The sequence below is a fragment of the Thermobia domestica genome, chromosome 1 (genome assembly GCF_964235325.1).
Source record: "Thermobia domestica chromosome 1, izTheDome1.hap1.1, whole genome shotgun sequence".
Lineage (NCBI taxonomy): Eukaryota > Metazoa > Arthropoda > Insecta > Zygentoma > Lepismatidae > Thermobia > Thermobia domestica.
The window spans coordinates 31,067,287-31,084,749 of NC_137454.1; the positions used below are offsets into that span (position 1 = coordinate 31,067,287).

The 17,463-nt window shown below is 32.6% G+C and overlaps 1 protein-coding gene across 12 annotated transcripts in view; it reads left to right on the forward strand.

The window, feature by feature from the left end:
* The window catches only part of LOC145684179 (uncharacterized), a 692,246-nt gene that overhangs the window by 556,438 nt on the left and 118,345 nt on the right, over positions 1 to 17,463 (forward strand). For all 12 annotated transcript variants that reach the window (XR_014131255.1, XM_081756189.1, XM_081756245.1 and 9 more), the window contains 3 exons: positions 5,720 to 5,846; positions 8,653 to 8,801; positions 13,068 to 13,275. Coding sequence is in view for 11 of the 12 variants with exons in the window: in XM_081756189.1 (XP_081612315.1) it covers positions 5,720 to 5,846; positions 8,653 to 8,801; positions 13,068 to 13,275 (484 nt within the window). In the remaining variant the exon portion in view is untranslated. The remainder of the gene's footprint in view (positions 1 to 5,719; positions 5,847 to 8,652; positions 8,802 to 13,067; positions 13,276 to 17,463) is intronic.

Here is a 17,463-nt window from a genome sequence, read left to right on the forward strand (position 1 = left end):
TTGCCAGCAAGTGTAACTTATGCAATCTTGTTATTTTCGTTGCCTAATCATTTTATAGTACCTGGAAGCTATACATCTTGATGTATGTGTTTTATTGGCTGCTTAATTCAATCTGGTAGAGAAGAAAACGTGTGATAAACCGAGAAACATATACAAAACCACTTTTTGTTTAGGTATAAAATGAGCGGGTCGAGGGAATATACTAACAGTATGCAGGGGGCGCACGCACAGGGAGCGTCCACCGGGTCCGAATATCCCCAAAACTTCCTAACTCAACATTGACTGAGAAGGAACCGTGTCATGAAGAACGTGCCAGATGGTATGGTGGCAGGAAAGAGAGGAAGAAGACGAAAGAGACTGCAGTTGATGAACGGCATTTTTTTTTAAAAAAGAATCGTACGTGAAGATAAAAAGGTTAGCTTAAAAAGATAACGTTTATGTTGTATATTTCGTCCGTTGTATATTGTATATTTCGATAGTTATCAGGACAGCAGTGCTCAAGCATTTGACATAAGAAGAAAGAAAGAAAGAAAGAATGTATGCAATATCTGTAGATCAATCTATATATTTTGTTCGTACGTTGCTATGCTAATGTGAATCGTTGCCAAGGAAATGTTTATAATATATAATTGTATGAGTCGCCATGATAGTTAAACGTATAATTTTGAATTGTAAAACAAAATAAGTTATTATCGTCAAATATAGTGTCCTGAGAATTTGAGACTGGTGTATGTTTCTTGTAGTTATCGCTAATATGCGTAATAGCTAAAATATATACAAATATATATACGAACTGAGGCATAGTGTGGTTATAAGCTGAAGACTATAGTGCAAGGAAGCTTTTCAGTTGCAGCAAGTAATCTACCAATAATGACAGAATAATTATTATTTCTCATTTAGAGAATGATTTTTCTAATAACACGAGAGAATGAAACCTAACAGATGTTTTCCAGAAGCACTACCGCCTTTTGCCTGCTACGTCTGAGCGAAACGAAGAAAATATCTAATTGTCGAAACGGTTTTGCTTTAAGATTTGATTCTTTCTAAGTAGTGCCAACAAGGGGAATATTGGAAACTCTGAAGTACTCGTATTTTACTGTACCATATTGTTTTTTTACACATGATATACTACAAACATTATACCATGCATTTCATAATAAATGCTATTTACATTGAAATTCATACTTTTTCCTTTTGCATAATTTACCTAACAATAAGTTACGAAGTAAAACGTTGACTCTTTATTATACAAATATGACGCAACACGATGCTTTAGAAAACTCAATTTATTTCCATTTCTTGTCGAAGTAGCCTAGCTCCTTCTCTCATTAGACCCCTCAATTAGTGCAGAAGAAGACATACAATTTCAGGTGGAATTAGTAAGGCTGCTTCTAGACAAACTGCTAACTGCTAATATGGAGCAACACAGCTAGCTTTTTTTTTTCTTCATATGTCTGAACTTGAAAAGATTTGTATTGATTGCAAAAAATAGTTCAAGCTTTCAGTGTAGTTCAAACATATACATCTCGGGCAATATTATCTAAGTATGGAAGCTTGCAACCTAAAGAGTAAGTTGTTTTTATTTATAAATTTCTCTAGTAGCGAATGTAAGTTAATTTCTTTTTCGGTGTACACTAAGTATAAAAACACAGGTTGATTTTTTTCGTGTGTACTTGATCACATCGAATATGATTGTCTTCAGATAAATCTCCATTTTCATTTTTTTTTAAATGAATATTTGTCTTGATTGAGAAATTTTAGTCATTTCTACTTAGAATTGTTATTATTTACCTTACTTATTTCTAATATGGTTTTTGTGAAATGCTTCTACATTCCAGAAATGCATTCATCTTGTAAGCCAATGTTCCTTAAACTGTAGTCCATGGAGGAATATAGCTAAGTTTTATAAGCAATGCTCGTGACTTTGTGGTTCTCTTATTATGTCTTTTTGAACATTAGTTCAAAAAATACATGACAAGAAAATATATTCAAGTTAATTGCGTAACATGTATTATAGTTAAAAATCTCAAACAAGTACAGATTATACAAGTAATAGATTATATAAATTCTAGCAACTTATATAAAAATAGTTTTCGTAACTTTCATTTTTTTGGAAAGGTAATATAATTTTCTATATTAATATCAATGTAAATGTTTTAAAATATCGGTATACTGGCACTTGTCCAAAACATGTAAAAAAAAAAAAATAATTATATAAGTCTGTTTAAATTTTTTTAATGATTTCATAGAGATATGTATCTTGTAAGTATTCTTCTAATTCAATCAATTGTTTTAAGCTAGACTCACGAGAAGAATCTTAACTATTTTATTTGGAGCTTGATCCCTTCTTCCCCCCGTTCCCCTCGCCACATATGAAAAGAGAAAATTCTTGAAAATGTTTTGCGTTGATCAGTGTTAAAAATATATATTAAAGCATTAAGGATCCAAATAAAATAGTAGATTTCGACTCTCGTCACCCAATAATCTGTGAAAGAAAAAAAGGTTTTACTTTTATATTTTTAATTTTTAATTGGGGCCCCAAAAAAAGTATGGTTCCTATTAGTTTTGTTCCAATCTGGCTAGATCCAAGAACCGAAGCATAATCGTATTACCAGGGCCGGATCCAAAATTGTCGAAGGGGAGTGTGTGCACCAATAACTACCAAAATAACCAATCATACTGAAACTCTTCAAAGTGACATATGACAATATTCTTTACTTCTGACAACACTGATGCATAGAAAAGAAGAAAGTATTTTTAAAAGGGTCGCAAGTGAAATGCAGAACAAAAGTGTCTTTCTCTCCTCCTGCCTTCTGTTTCTTCCCTACTTGACAAATGTAATATTTTGCTTGGCGAATCCTTTTCCTTCAATCTTCAGAAAATCAACTTAAACTATTGCTTCTGCAAAGCTCTGCTTTCTTTTAAGCTCGAAACGGAAACATGATGGCAGAACGTTTCGGATGTGTTGCTATTTTCACTTCTAGCTTCTCATTTTAGATAGTGAATATTTACAACAAGGGGGGTGCATGTGCACCTTTTCACCCCCTCCCTAAATCCGGCCCTGCGTATTACACATTTAAAGATATGATAGAAAGCATGGTAGAAGGTTAAATGTTATTAAAGGCGGCAATTCTTAATTAGCGGTTTTTCTCAATTTGTGACAGGTTACCTACCAGTGAAGTCAGAATACTTATGATGTTGATTAAACTTAAAATATATACAAACTTTTAATTATTTTGGGAATACATTTTTCATCACGATTAATTCTCACAATAGACAGTATTATACACAAACTATAAATTATTTTAGGAATATGTTTCTCATCAGATTAACCCTCACATTACAGACAGACTAAAAGTTATTATAGGAATAAATTTCTCATCACGACTATTTCTCACAACAAACACTATTTTACACAAACTATCAATTATTTGAGGAATACGTTTCTCATCACAATTAATTCTCACAATAGACAGTACTGTATACGAATTTGTGATATGACTGATGAGTGACAAAAATTAAAGGAAGGTTTCAAACTATTATGTGTTATTGGTATTCTCTATTGCGGGAAAAAATCATTCTTCGGTCACAATAAATAAATAAATAAATACATTTTAAAGAATAGCTAAAAATTAATTTAACAGATAAAAGTATACATCATGTAAATATTTACTTATTTTAGTTGAAAGAAACTTTATACAATATCTTTTAAAAGCTACAACTATAAATTTAATACTACTTAACGACACAAAAGCAAAAAAAAATATAAATAAATAAAAATAAAAATAAAATAAAATAAAATAAAATAAATATTTGCGTATTTGCGTTACTACGTAGGTATGTGTTAACTCTACAAAACAAAGACATTGCTACAAATGAAAGATGGTGTCGTCGGCTGGCTTAAAAAAATAATAATGTAATTCATTTATCATTTTAAAGTGAGACTGTGTAAAGTTAGGAACTGAACATCACAAAACTAATTATGGTATATGCTACTGAGACTGCAGCTTAGGCTAAGTCAATAATATGCTAATCAGTCAAACAAGGTTTGACTAATGTAACATCATATAATAAAAATAACTAGTTTGAAATAAATAAACTTTAAAACGTGAAGACGAAGAGGTTAGAGGAAGACCGTGAAGCATGAAAGTTTCTTAGATGTAGCAAGTGACCTGCCAATAATGGCAGAATATCTATGATCATGATGATGATAATGATTATGATGATTGTAAGCACACACAATTTTTAAATTTCTGAATTTTTCTTAGTTTTTGATATAACATTATGGAAAATTATGGATATAACTATTATAGATATAACTATTATAGATATAACTATATAATATTATGGAAAAACATCTGTCACTCGACATTGTCATGGTGATGTACAAATAAGAATGATTAGAAGAACCGTCTAATCATTTATTTTTTATGATTCTTAATTTTAAGAAGTTTAATTTTGGTTTCTGGTATGTTTTCCGTGAGTTTCAATGTAATTAAGGTCAGATTTAATTAATTTCTGAGAAAGCTGGGTTTGTTACTTGATGTTGTGACGATGCACAAATATGAATCACTTAAGGGATCATGTCATTATTTACTACCTTACGATTCAAATTAACGTCAAACAGGGTTGTTCCATAGCAATTAGTGAAGTATATACATGAAGTGAATCCCCCAAAGGTAGTATTTTGCTGCAACAGTCATTTGCAGTTAAAATCATTAGGTTTAGTTTATTATACTTTATAATAGAAGTCAGGAAATCAAAATTCAGTAACTATCAGAATTTGAAATAACTAAGATATGCAATTCTTTTCTAATTCATTTAAATTATTTCGGATTAATCCAGAAATAATACAGCACGTGTACTTTTCTTTGCTGGTATGTTAAAAGTACTCTATATATAAAAGCCAGTTAGTAACTAATCAGATATAAAATTCTTTACTAAACAGAAGCACCGATATACTTTGCAGTGGCCAATTCTGAAATAAATTGAAGCGCTTAGAGGATAAAGGTGGTATGTAACAAATTGTACATTTTGGTAAAATTGACTTTCACAATTATGTTTATTAACACACACCTTTCGTCGTTTCCAAAATCTCTTCACTGGGACAATGATTCACTAGATGATGTGTTATGTAGCATGACTTACATATAACACGTGCGTGAACAGCCAGAATTCAACATTTCGAAAAATATAACATAACATCTTTATCCTCTAAGCGCTTCAATTCTTTCAAGTATATTTCGAAGAATTCATTATCATACATTGTGATAACCCATAACTTGGAAACCAAAGGTATACACAGGAAAATATTTCATACGCATACAAAACAAAACAAGATCTGACCCCTGACCACGTTTAGTGAAGATTGAATGAGTTCTGTAGATCTCGTACGGTATATAATATCTTGGTAATTTTGTTATTATTATTATTTAGGAATATCCAATGAAGGGCAAACATATTGCAAAGATTAAGTCTATGTGTGTTTATACATAGTCTAATGGTGGATTTTCCCGTGTCTAAGATGTTTATATAAACTCTCAAACCGCATATTCTTTGTAGGCCGGATCAAAAGTACTTTTTTTTTAATGCAATGAATTTAAACTATTAGTAAAACATGTTTCCATGTATTTTTACAACGCAAGCCTAATAGACTTTGATCCGAAAATTGTCAGTCTTTAGATTTTATAATATTTAGTACTACTTCCATCTTTTTCAGGTGATCGAAAGGTTTCAGAAGGATCCAGATTCCACAATGGATAGCAACAGAAATGTGTTAGACAATTTACGAGCAAATATGGATACGTATGTTGGAACAAGAATAGACGATCTCCCAAAATTTTTAAGTAAGTTGATTAAAATAAGAATACTGACAATACTGATAAATAAGTATCAAATATGAAACTTTAAATTGAAGGTCGAGGCAATATGGCGTCAAGGTATAAAAAACTGCCTCAAACTCCTGTTTAACACAATATTTTATTTAATACAAGTGCTGTTTTTAGATTCTTTTTAGTTTAGATACAAACTTTATAGTGTGTAAACATCTCTGGCGTCACTGCTTTTCTTAATTACAATAATTTCGCTGTAAAACAACTTTGTTTAACACGGGTGAGTTCGGTTATATGCCTGCGCCATTTTGATTACGGTTCCAGTCGTAAAAGTGCAAACCAATTATTGTTTAATACAGTTTCATTATCTTATAACAATTTCTAGTGCAGTAGTGGATTTGGCTAATGAGGCTGCGGCATACCTTTTAAAACCGTAAATGTGGTTATAAGACAAGAAACTTTGAAAATCTTCAATCTGGTTCGATTTTACTTATGCAAGTGAAAGACAGAGTAATATTTAATAAAAGTTAAAGAAAAAACATATTTTGAATTAGAAAGTAGAAAATAACAACTACAGGAACTGATGAATCAAGCGCGACGTGCCACTATCGAAGGAGCGAGCTTTATATTGGGAATTTGATTGTGCTGTTATAAATTATAAAAAAAGTACGAACCCATTACGCTTTCCGGTATTTGTTGAGTGGCTTTCCTCGCATAGCTCCTCTGATTTTGTTCCTTCCTTCTTTGTCGTAACTCGCTCTTAGTAAAACGCCTTTTCCGTCCTGGAGGTATCGCGGACGAACTATTTCCAACTTATTCCAGTATAGAAAAGCATTTAATAACATATGAATTGTCAATTAATTGTTCCTAGGTTTCTTACAAGACAATTAATAATTGCACTGAATTTTCATCCAAAGAATCTGTTCTGTTTTCGTCCTCTTGCGAGAAATAATAAATATTATAAGTCGCATCTAATATAAGCCAAGTCGGCTTTATCGCTAAAAATTGTTATGATGTAAAATTGATTTTTCAAAATAGCCCGTCCAAAATGGACGAATGGCCAGTTAAAAGTAGACTTGTTTTTCATTATTTAATATACATTTGAGGGGGATAAGCGGCACCAAACATAATTAAAATGAGCTAAATATCTTTGTAATTCTATCAAACTATAAATTGATCTAAAGTAAAATTAATCAAAATTAAAATAGTAATTAAAAAATGAGAGCTAAACTCTCTTATACTTCGCTTGTTGGCCACATCTTGATCCCTCCATTCAAAGAATCGTTGATAAATTACCAACTCTTATTACCATGGTAACGATAGAAACTATCGTTTGAAATATGAAATATGTAGAAACTGAAAACAATTGGCATGTCTAATTATCAAGCATTATTATAAAAAAAAAACTAAATTTTTCATAAAATTTAGCTTGAATATTTGAAATATATAGACAATTGCATGCACTCAGCGTTGAAAGTATTGCAATATTCATATTTCAAAAGATTAACCCTAGCGATGTGAATACAATTAACATTTCAAAACAGAAGAAATAATTAAGTTATGCCATTCCACCCAAGAATATAAATACTAGTTTTCTAACGATAAATGAGCATTGCGATAGTTGTATTAGTAACTATAAATAAGTACTGTAATTCTGTATTATTATTATTATTATTATTATTATTATTATTATTATTATTATTATTATTATTATTATTATTATTATTATTATTATTAAGTATTCTGCCTTTTGGCAGGTCCTGAGACTAATGAGTTTTTTCTTTTCTTCTTCTTTATTTTCAATTTGGGCCTGGAAATGTTTCTTCCATGTTTCTTAATTTTCAGCTTCCTTTTTTAACTCCCAATATTTTCTTCTATTTTTCAAATCATCGATCAGCTGTGTTCTTCTTCTTCCTATTCCTCGCTTTCCTTCCATCCTTCCTTCTCTGGCGGTATGAAGAAGACAATTTCTTCACAAGAAGTGTAGAATCCAATTGGAATTTCTACGAGGGATGGTGGTTAGAAGTGTCCTCTTCTCTCCTATCCGTTTTAAAACATCTTTGTTTGTTACTCTTTCTGTCTATTTTATCTTCTCCATCTTCCTTCAACACCACATTTCGAAGCTCTCTAAATATTTCTTTTCTAACTTCCGTAATGTCCAAGTCTCTGAACCACACAGTCCAATGCTCCAGATATAGCACTTGACCAAATTTTTCCCAAGTCCAATATTGAGCCTGCTAGTTAAGAGTGATCTTTTCTTGTTGAATGCTTCTTTGGCTATGGCAATTTTTGACCTGATCTGTTTGGTGCAGTAAGCGTCTCTGGCCAAAATACTTCCCAGATACTTGAAATTCTCGACCTCTTCAAGCTCTCTTTGTTCTACTCCGATCCATAAGGGCGCGTTTCCTCGGGATATCCTCGTGAATTTTGATTTTTCGATGTTGATTTCCATTCCATATAGTTTCCCAATGTCAACTATTTTGTTAATCATTTCTTGTAATCTTCTTGTAATCCTTCTTCGGTTCTAGATATAATAACCGTCTAAAATTGAAAAAAAAAACTCATTACTCCCAGGACCTGCCGAAAGACAGAGTACATAATATATAATATATATATATATATATATATATATATATATATATATATATATATATATATATATATATATCATAAGATTAGTCTATATATTATTTTATAGGAAAATTATGTGCGTTTTATTTGTTAATTGAAATGAAATAAGAGCTCAAAAAATGAATTTATTGATATAATTTAAACAACTTTAAAAGAGTGAATACTAAATAATTTCAATATCTTGTGATAGATCGAGTAGAAGTTGGCATCCAGTCTAGTTTAGACGACGAGGATGAATCTGAGAGTCGAGATGTGTCCAGTTTAGACATGGCTTCTCCTGAAGATGAAAGATCGTGGAGTGAATCCAGTGGAATAAAGACTGACCCTTTGTCTTTTACGGTAAGGACAAGAAAGATATATTTTATTATACATATGTAACCAGAAATAACTTACATCAGACGATAAAAGCTGATATGAACGCACACTAAATGTTATTTGACAGGTTATAGCCTTATTTGACTAGTCATAGGCATTTGTTAACATGAATGTATTGGTTAGCAATTTAGTTAGAACTGAAGTAAATCCATTTGAAATTTTTACGAATGTAGTAACGTAAAGAACTGTTTTGTTATCCTTAATATTTATCCTTATACACAGAGTAATCCAAAAGTTCTGTTACACCCATGTACAAGATGAGACATCTTGTAGTACAACAGTGAAACCTATCCCATGTTACAAAACTCATTTGTCCTTCAACTGCCATCCGAAGAGCTTATCGATCGGGCTTGGTTTGAGCAAGTGGAATACCAGCCCGTTATTCGCTTGTGGTGCGAGAATATCTGAACGAAGTGTTTCCTAACAGATGGATTGGACATAGTTTTCCACAGTTATCAGCACTTTTCGACTGATCTCTCCAAAGTTCCGATCTATCATCATGTGATAATTCATTGTGGGGTTACATCAAACAGTACGCGCTACCACCCAACTAGCTGACGGAACTTGGTCGGCATACATTTTCCATGACCATTCGCGCAATGCTGCGTAGAATTTCAGAACGTACCTGAAGGCATATTAATATTTGTTACGGAAATACACACGGACTCTCTGGATTAAATTGCTATTAATCTTTTATCTCATTCTGTGTTTTTTTCTGATCCATAACATTACATCATCACAAAATACATAAATACATAGTGTGCCGGTGCTGTACCATCAGTTGTAGCTCAGAATACTTATTAAATAAATGCAACAAAATGGGGATAAAACTGATGCACAACACGTTACTTAACTGCAAAATTATGTTTGAATTTAAATAAAATTCAAATGTTTCTATTTCAAAAATGACTAGTTGTGGGAAAGGTAAGAGAAAGAGAAAGGATTTAACTAAGATAAAGGAATAAGCACTAGCTTGATAGATCCAACAAGGTTGGCGTCGTCCTGGTCATCTGGAACGATGAATGTCTTTCTCTGGAGGAGCCTGGATAAGCTGGAGTCAGTCAACATCTGGATCTCTATCCGGTTGATCTGCAAGGGTGTCGAGTTCTCTCTTGACAATGCGTCTTTATGATGATGTTCTCCTACACCTTCATTCCACTAGTCTTAACTTAAGTTCGATGTATCTGCGGTGATAAACCAACAAAATGGTACTTTTGAGTTATGGAGCTGGTTGTTCACCAATGGTGCGATCCACTTCTCTCGTCGATCCTGCACCTATCCTAACCGTGTGTCGAATACCTCTTGTCGATGTGTCCTCCGTGGTTTTTGTCTGGCTGTAAAAATGATGACTTTGGCGTTCAATGAACGGGGAAGTATCAAGCTGTGCATAAAGATATGTGGAAAATGAAGAAGGAAACTAGTCCTGTTTATTAACAATTTCGAAAGTGACAATTAACAAATACATGCTTATTCAAACCGTCTGGCAATGTACAACATTAATAAAAGTTTTGTTCCATTGGATTTTAAAGAGTTCATGATTCTGTAGTTGATAAATGTAATTTAATAAAATAATTGAATTTAGCGAATTAAATTAAGAGTTTACACAATTATCACATGGTCACTTCACATCTAATACACAGCTACTTCAAAATAGAGAGTGTAATGGGACTCTTGGATCACTCTATACAGTAAATTTCTAGGTTTCCTTATTTGTTTATGATTTGCTAAAAATATTCTCCAAATTATTCTGGCTGTAGTTTCAAAATTATGCATTACCCTATTAAAGGAGCATTTTATTATCCTCTTTAATTATTCTGTTGGTAAACTTTTATTATTCATTGTAGTATTTAAAGAATTTATTATACTATTCTTTAATGTTATCTGGTTTCTAATTGAAATTTTCTCCATTAACTGCCAATGAATTCTAGGTTTCAAATGAATATTTTATTCTTTAGTCTCCAGGAAGCTTAATTTTATTTCTTACTTGCATCGAAAACGAAGAAACTTCCAGTGTTTTGAATTTAAAATCCACCTTTACATTGTTAAAATAGTACCGGTAATTAGTATGAATATGTTGAAAATGTTTCACTTTTGAATTGCGTTAAAGGTATTGAAATTTAGAATCTTCGCTTGCATATTATCTTTTTCAAAGCATTAATCTCTATCATAGAGTATTGTCATATATCTAGAGTATAGTTGTATCTACAAATTTGTCATGAGTTCAAAACACTCTTAATTTCCTGCAGTAGACCGGTCTAGAATTCCAGTTAAAATGTGCGCTGGTCTTCTGGTTGTATATTGATTGGCAAGAAAAACGACGTTATATTGTCAATCTCCTTTTTCTGTTCAAGATTGTCAAGTTTTACTCGAATTTTCATTCCTGAAATTATTTTTAGTCTTACTTCTAATATGCACTTTCAAACTGTATTTTTCTAGTTCTTGATCGTTATTTATTGCATTTCTTATTTATAGATTTTAGTGTAATTGTAATTCTCTATCGCATTATAGAAACTGTTACCTGTATACAGAGTGGAGCAGAGGAAACGCATGTTTTTCTAGCCGCCAGTACTTGGCGACGAGTAGGAGTATTGATTTTGAGCGACTGTTGTCAGACAGCTCAGACAATGCTGTTTCAGTCGCTATCGAGCATTAGAGCGTAGAACATCGTGTGTTTGCAATCTAGCAGTTGTTTAGAAACAATAATTCTGTGGTCATTTTTCAATGTCTTTTTCCGTCTTAAGTTTAATGTCGAACGTCGAGGTACAGTCCCAAATCGAAACACTGTACTCCGATGGGTCGCAGCATTCAGAAGTAGGATCTGTGATGAAAAAGACAATTTGAGATCATCATGTAAGATGCTATGAAGCGAACGACGTGACATACCCGGCGATATAGCCTGTCTCCTAACGGATCATTTTGGACTAGCAAAAATTGCTCTTTTCACTCTGTTTTCCGTAGTTCGAACTGAACGGGGAAGACAAGATGGTTTCTTTTTCATAACAGATCCAGTACTTATGAACGCTGCAACCCATTGGAGTATAGTATTTCGTTGTGGGACTGTATCTCGAAGTTCGACATTACACTTTCGACGAAGAAGACGTTGAACCATGGCCAAAGAATTATAGTTTCTTAAGAACTGCTCGACCGCGAATCCACAATGCTCTACGCTCCATAGCGACTGAAACTGCATTGTCTGAATTGTTTGCCAACGGTCGTTCAAAATTAATACCCCTATTCGTCGCCGAATACTAGCGGTTTAAAAAGTATGCGTTTCCTCTGCTCCACCCTGTGTAAATTTCTTATATAGTTTTAGCTTTAAATGACCTTACGTCATTCAGAAATCTTGTAAATAAATAGAACTATATAATAATTGTAAGAAAAGTTAGTAGGTTGGAGTTTCTCGTTCATTTTCAGCACTGATCAACATGCGACGTGGACCTACAGTTTAAAATGGAATCCGAAGCACCGTAAGCGTTCAGATTTCAAGACTTTCCCATCGGGAATCGAACTCGGAACTCACCAAATGTGAACGCGGTAACCCAAGCAGGGAGGCAATTGTGAAAGTATACGGTGCAGAGTTTATACTATATTTGATGAGTTTTGTATTTTTCTCAAGTTTTTGTTCATTCTTATTGGCTGATTCAAATTATTTCTTCATGTATTTTATATTCGTACTTTGACTTGTACTTTCATTGGGATTACACATACAACAAACATTTTTAGAAAATTTCAAGTATTCACAAAACAATATTTAATCACTGATATTTGTGCTGTCATTTTTCTGTTTTTCATGAAATACAACATAATATTCGTATAAAATATCTTTGCTCAGAATGCAATTACTTGTTGACTAAACTCAGCTTAGGTTCTTGTTGTAAATAAGTTGGCAAGCACAAAAATTTGAAATAACTGAGCAGTCCAGTAGCTGTAGGTAGCAGGACTGTTGTAGGACTGAGAATATGTGTAGTAGGAAACAGTTTTAATTAAGTTGTTTGTTTCATATATAATTCTCATACATCCTACTCTTTCTGAAGCCTCTTCTTATATTTGTCTTGACAATGATAACATCTGTCAGCGAAAATGCAATATTTATGCTTGCTTGAGCTTATGAATACATAAGAGCAAGGAATCCATTAGTTGGTATTCATCTTCTGAGTTTATTGAATATCGAACAAGTTTTAAATGTCGATAATATTATTCTTTTTCTTTTTATTATTCCTTTTCATTTAGATTGAAGAAAGAATCGAGGAAGTGACGACGACGGAAGACGCCCCCGACGACGACGAAGACTCCTTACTCCCTGAAGAGCCGGCCGTAAGAAAAAGTGTCGTAGAGGAAGAGAGCCAGAACACAGACCTTGACTATTATTTTTCGGGCCTTAACTTCATAGAAAGCCATAAAGTGCCGTTCCCGGAGCTTGGAATGGATATTGTGGATGGTAAGCGATTTGTTCTCTTGTTTCCTCAATGTTTCTGTTAAATAAATAAACAAATAATAATATGGAAGTATCATGCATAATTGATTATGTAGGATCTGACAATAAAGATAGTTAGCATATCATAATACATTACAGATGGCAGCACTTCGAAGAAAAAAATATGGTACATTAATTTGGTCGTTAAATTATTTGTGTGTGTGTGTGTGTGTGTGTGGAAATTTCACCTTCGTTCATGTATAGCTTTATAATTACTATTTGACTTTTGCATTTTGATTGTTAATCATGAAAATAATTGTGAGGAAGCTATACTTTAGTATCAGTTTAACCTTAACCCCTTGCGTTCCAGGTGTCATTTTCCTATGTGCGTGGCTGTAATACCAGGTTTTCATTTACTGTTAAAAGACCGTTATATAGGGCATAGTTATTGTGGAAGCGCGAGGATAGAGCATTCATATTACTGATTCTTTTTTAATTGCATTGTGGAACATTTGGACTTAAAAAAGGGAAATTTTGATGGTTTGAAGGGATTTTATTCTGCTTCAGGTAGGCAACACTGATCGAAGACAAAGTGTGTTTCTTTTTTCCGATCTTGAATTTGCCAATTGTTAAACGTCAAAACAAACACATGGCTCCCTTAGACCTGCCATCTACTGAAACAAAACATTTTTTCTTTTCTGTCAATAAGATGCTGTCACCTAACGAGAAATAGTAGAATTAACTCGTGCCTTGCATCCACTAACAAATTTCATCATCTCCAGGATTAATACGAACCTTAAAAAAGAATACGTCTTCATGACATCCCCATGGATGTCATTAGTATTTTGTAACGGAGTAATTTATAACATCCAAATGATGTCACTGAAACGCAACGGGTTAATAAGTGGCGTGATTCTTGTTCAGCATCAAATTTTAAGTTAACCCCTCCCCTTCCCCGTACACATAATAACATGGTCAAAATTTCTGTTTCCAAAAATGAGGAAACTTTTTTTTTTTTTTTTTTTTTTTACGCTCATAACATTAGGGATATTATTAAAACTCATCACACAATAGATATTAATTGCATATTGTAGATGAGTTTAGAGATTGTGATTTTGCTTTGTATTCGTAGTATGCGACGCCAAGCTAATGAAAAGGACATACCGTACTATTCAAATAAAATCCAAAACTGCATACTGTTTGAGGCGAATTAGTTTCAGCATCACATATAATTCCGAAACACCTCTTTAAAAAGCACACAAAGATCTCACAGGGCACCTTTAAAAGAAACACATTAACTTACTTATCGGAGATGAGAGGTCAGACTTTGTCCCATTACTTGTGTGGAAAAAAAAATATTTCATTTCCAGTGTTAATATTCTCATAAAAAATTTACTGCTTTGAATACATTTTTCTGTAAATTAAAGAGTTATTGTATTATTTCACAAAGAATTAAAAGGGAAAATGCTGGTCAAGATATATACTTTTGTTCCAACTGTACCATTTATTTAAATGTGTTAAATATGCTAATACATCTGACAGTCACGTAAGGGAAAATATTTCAATTTAATACAGTATTTCATTGTATTTTGATACTCGATATATAGTAACATATTAAGTTAAAATTATAAAACTTTAATTGACCAATTTATTTTTGAATTATTATTATTATTATTATTATTATTATTATTATTATTATTATTATTATTATTATTATTATTATTATTATATGAAAGATATAATAGACAAATGTCATAATTTTACGAGAGAAATAATTATTTCATTAGACTTTCCATTGCTTTGATGGTTGTTAGACCTCAAGAAACAAAAATAGATGCAGAAGTGGTAAAACAAATATAGTAGAGTCCCTAAAACTCGACACTCGATAACCCAGCAGTTCGAAACTCGGCCACATACTGGCAGGGCGAAAAAAAAAATCATGCGCAAACCCGTTCAAGGTCATTGCTGGATATTTTTCTGAGATCTGTCATTATCAAGTGAATTATTGTACAGTGTGTATACATTAATTTTCATTTTCATATATAGTAAAAACCAGTGGCGGATCCAGGATATGATCAAGGGAGGGGCTAAACCATAGTTTGCAGCTTTATCCAGCGTAAAGCAGGATTGAAGCCCATTTTACCCAGTGTATACCTGAGCGTCAAGGGGGGGGGGTTAAGCCCCTATAGCCCCCCCTTGAATTTACACCTGGTAAAGACTCGATGCCTTCATAAAATACGAACTTTTCCTTTGTTTAAGTATAATTGGGCAGTTTATTCTCTGTTGTGTGTATTTGTTGCTTCAGAATACAAGTACAGTACTGTATTTTCTGAGTAAACACTCGTACTTATTCTTTTTTTTAACCCAATTCCCGATAACCCGGCATTTTCACAAGATCGGCTACCTTTCAGTCCACATTAGGCCGAGTTTTCGGAACTCTACTGTATCTCATTTTAAGTTTTTCAATTTATTGTATGTACTTTCTAATTTTGACATTAATCAAAATAAATGTATGCAATTTAATCTGTTAATTGTATATGATACAAACAGATTTTTTTTTTCGGAGAGTCGGGTCAAATATGCCATTAACCATTACAAATTGCTTTTAAACTTCCTCTAGTTATGGCTGTTTGTTATTTTAAATCAGGTGATTATGGTTCAATTTTCTTGGCATATGCCTCTTAGCATGAATGATAAAGTGCATGTCTTTATATATTTAAAAAAAAAAACTATTAACAAGAAAATGTTATAATGATTATTGCAAATGAGAATGATTAATTTCAAATAATTCATCTAAAAATTCTTCACTTTTAAATATAAGCATGTACTTAGCTTGTTTCCATATTGGCTTTTTATCTAATCAGTCAGTGGACTAATTAGTGGAAACTGGAGATTTGATTGTTAAGATTAACGGAAACGTAAAAACAAAATATTATTCTTAACACTTATATATATAAAAAAATCCTTCCATATTTATAAATTAGGGAATACCGTATCTAGTGGTTCGTGTTGGACTCATGTCTGCGTGATCCTAGATTCGATTCCCAGCCGGTGCTTTCGGCGTCCACCCAGAGTCGTGAGGCAAACTGGGGAGTCACGTGAAAACAAGACGTGACAGCTACTAGGCCTAGAAAGCTCCTGATGCATCTGGTAGTGACAGGACGTCGCAGCGTGCTGACCATTAGTGCCCGCTGCTAGGCTGTAGTTCAGTTGGTCGCTAGCAGATGGCGCTGGTGCAGACTTAGGCTCACAAATGGGCCGTTACACCAAGTGGTTATAAATGAATTTCAACCATTACTTTAAGGGGGCAGACTACTAAATATTTTTCTAAATCTAACATTTTTTTTCTTTTGCCCGTTTTTCGTAAGTGAATAGAGATAATGAAATGTAACTTACCGCAATAATAGATAATGTTATTCTACACCCGAAAATATGAATTGAAAGAATTTTCAGTGTTGCCATCCATGGAAATTACAATGTGACCAGAATTTGAATTACCCAAAAATCTAGGTCAAGGTAGCAACTAGAAAAATAAACTCAAGGGTAATTAATGACTTATGATGTTGTCTATGTTCCTTGTTAACTACTTTTTAAATAATGTTTGTATTTACTTTGTAATAACTTATTTACTTTGTAATAACTTATGTAAGTTATTAAAAAATAAATACAAATATTATTTAAAAAGTAGTTAACAAGGAACATAGACAGCATGATAAGTCATTAATTACCGTTGAGTTTATTTTTCTAGTTGCTACCTTGACCTAGATTTTTGGGTAATTCAAATTCTGGTTACATTGTAATTTCCATGGATGGCAACACTGAAAATTCTTCCAATTCATATTTTCGGGTGTAGAATAACATTATCTATTATTGCGGTAAGTTACATTTCATTATCTCTATTCGTTTACGATAAACGGGCAAAAGAAAAATTGCTAGCTTTTGAAAAATACTTAGTAGTCTTCCCCCTTAAGGAGGTTGACTGGTCTATTTTTCCACTACTTTTATTTTTAAAATGATGTATAAATTAATGAGCAAAGCTAAAGGCTTGATTTTAAGTTTCTCAAAATTTCAAAGTATTTTCGAGATAATATTCCCATACATACAGCCATATATGATCTAAGAATGTTTTCGAGCTCCTCAAAATTTTTATAATCTTCGAAAAGAATGGAAACTTTAAAGAAAATATTACGTCTCAAGTACGACTAGTTTTGT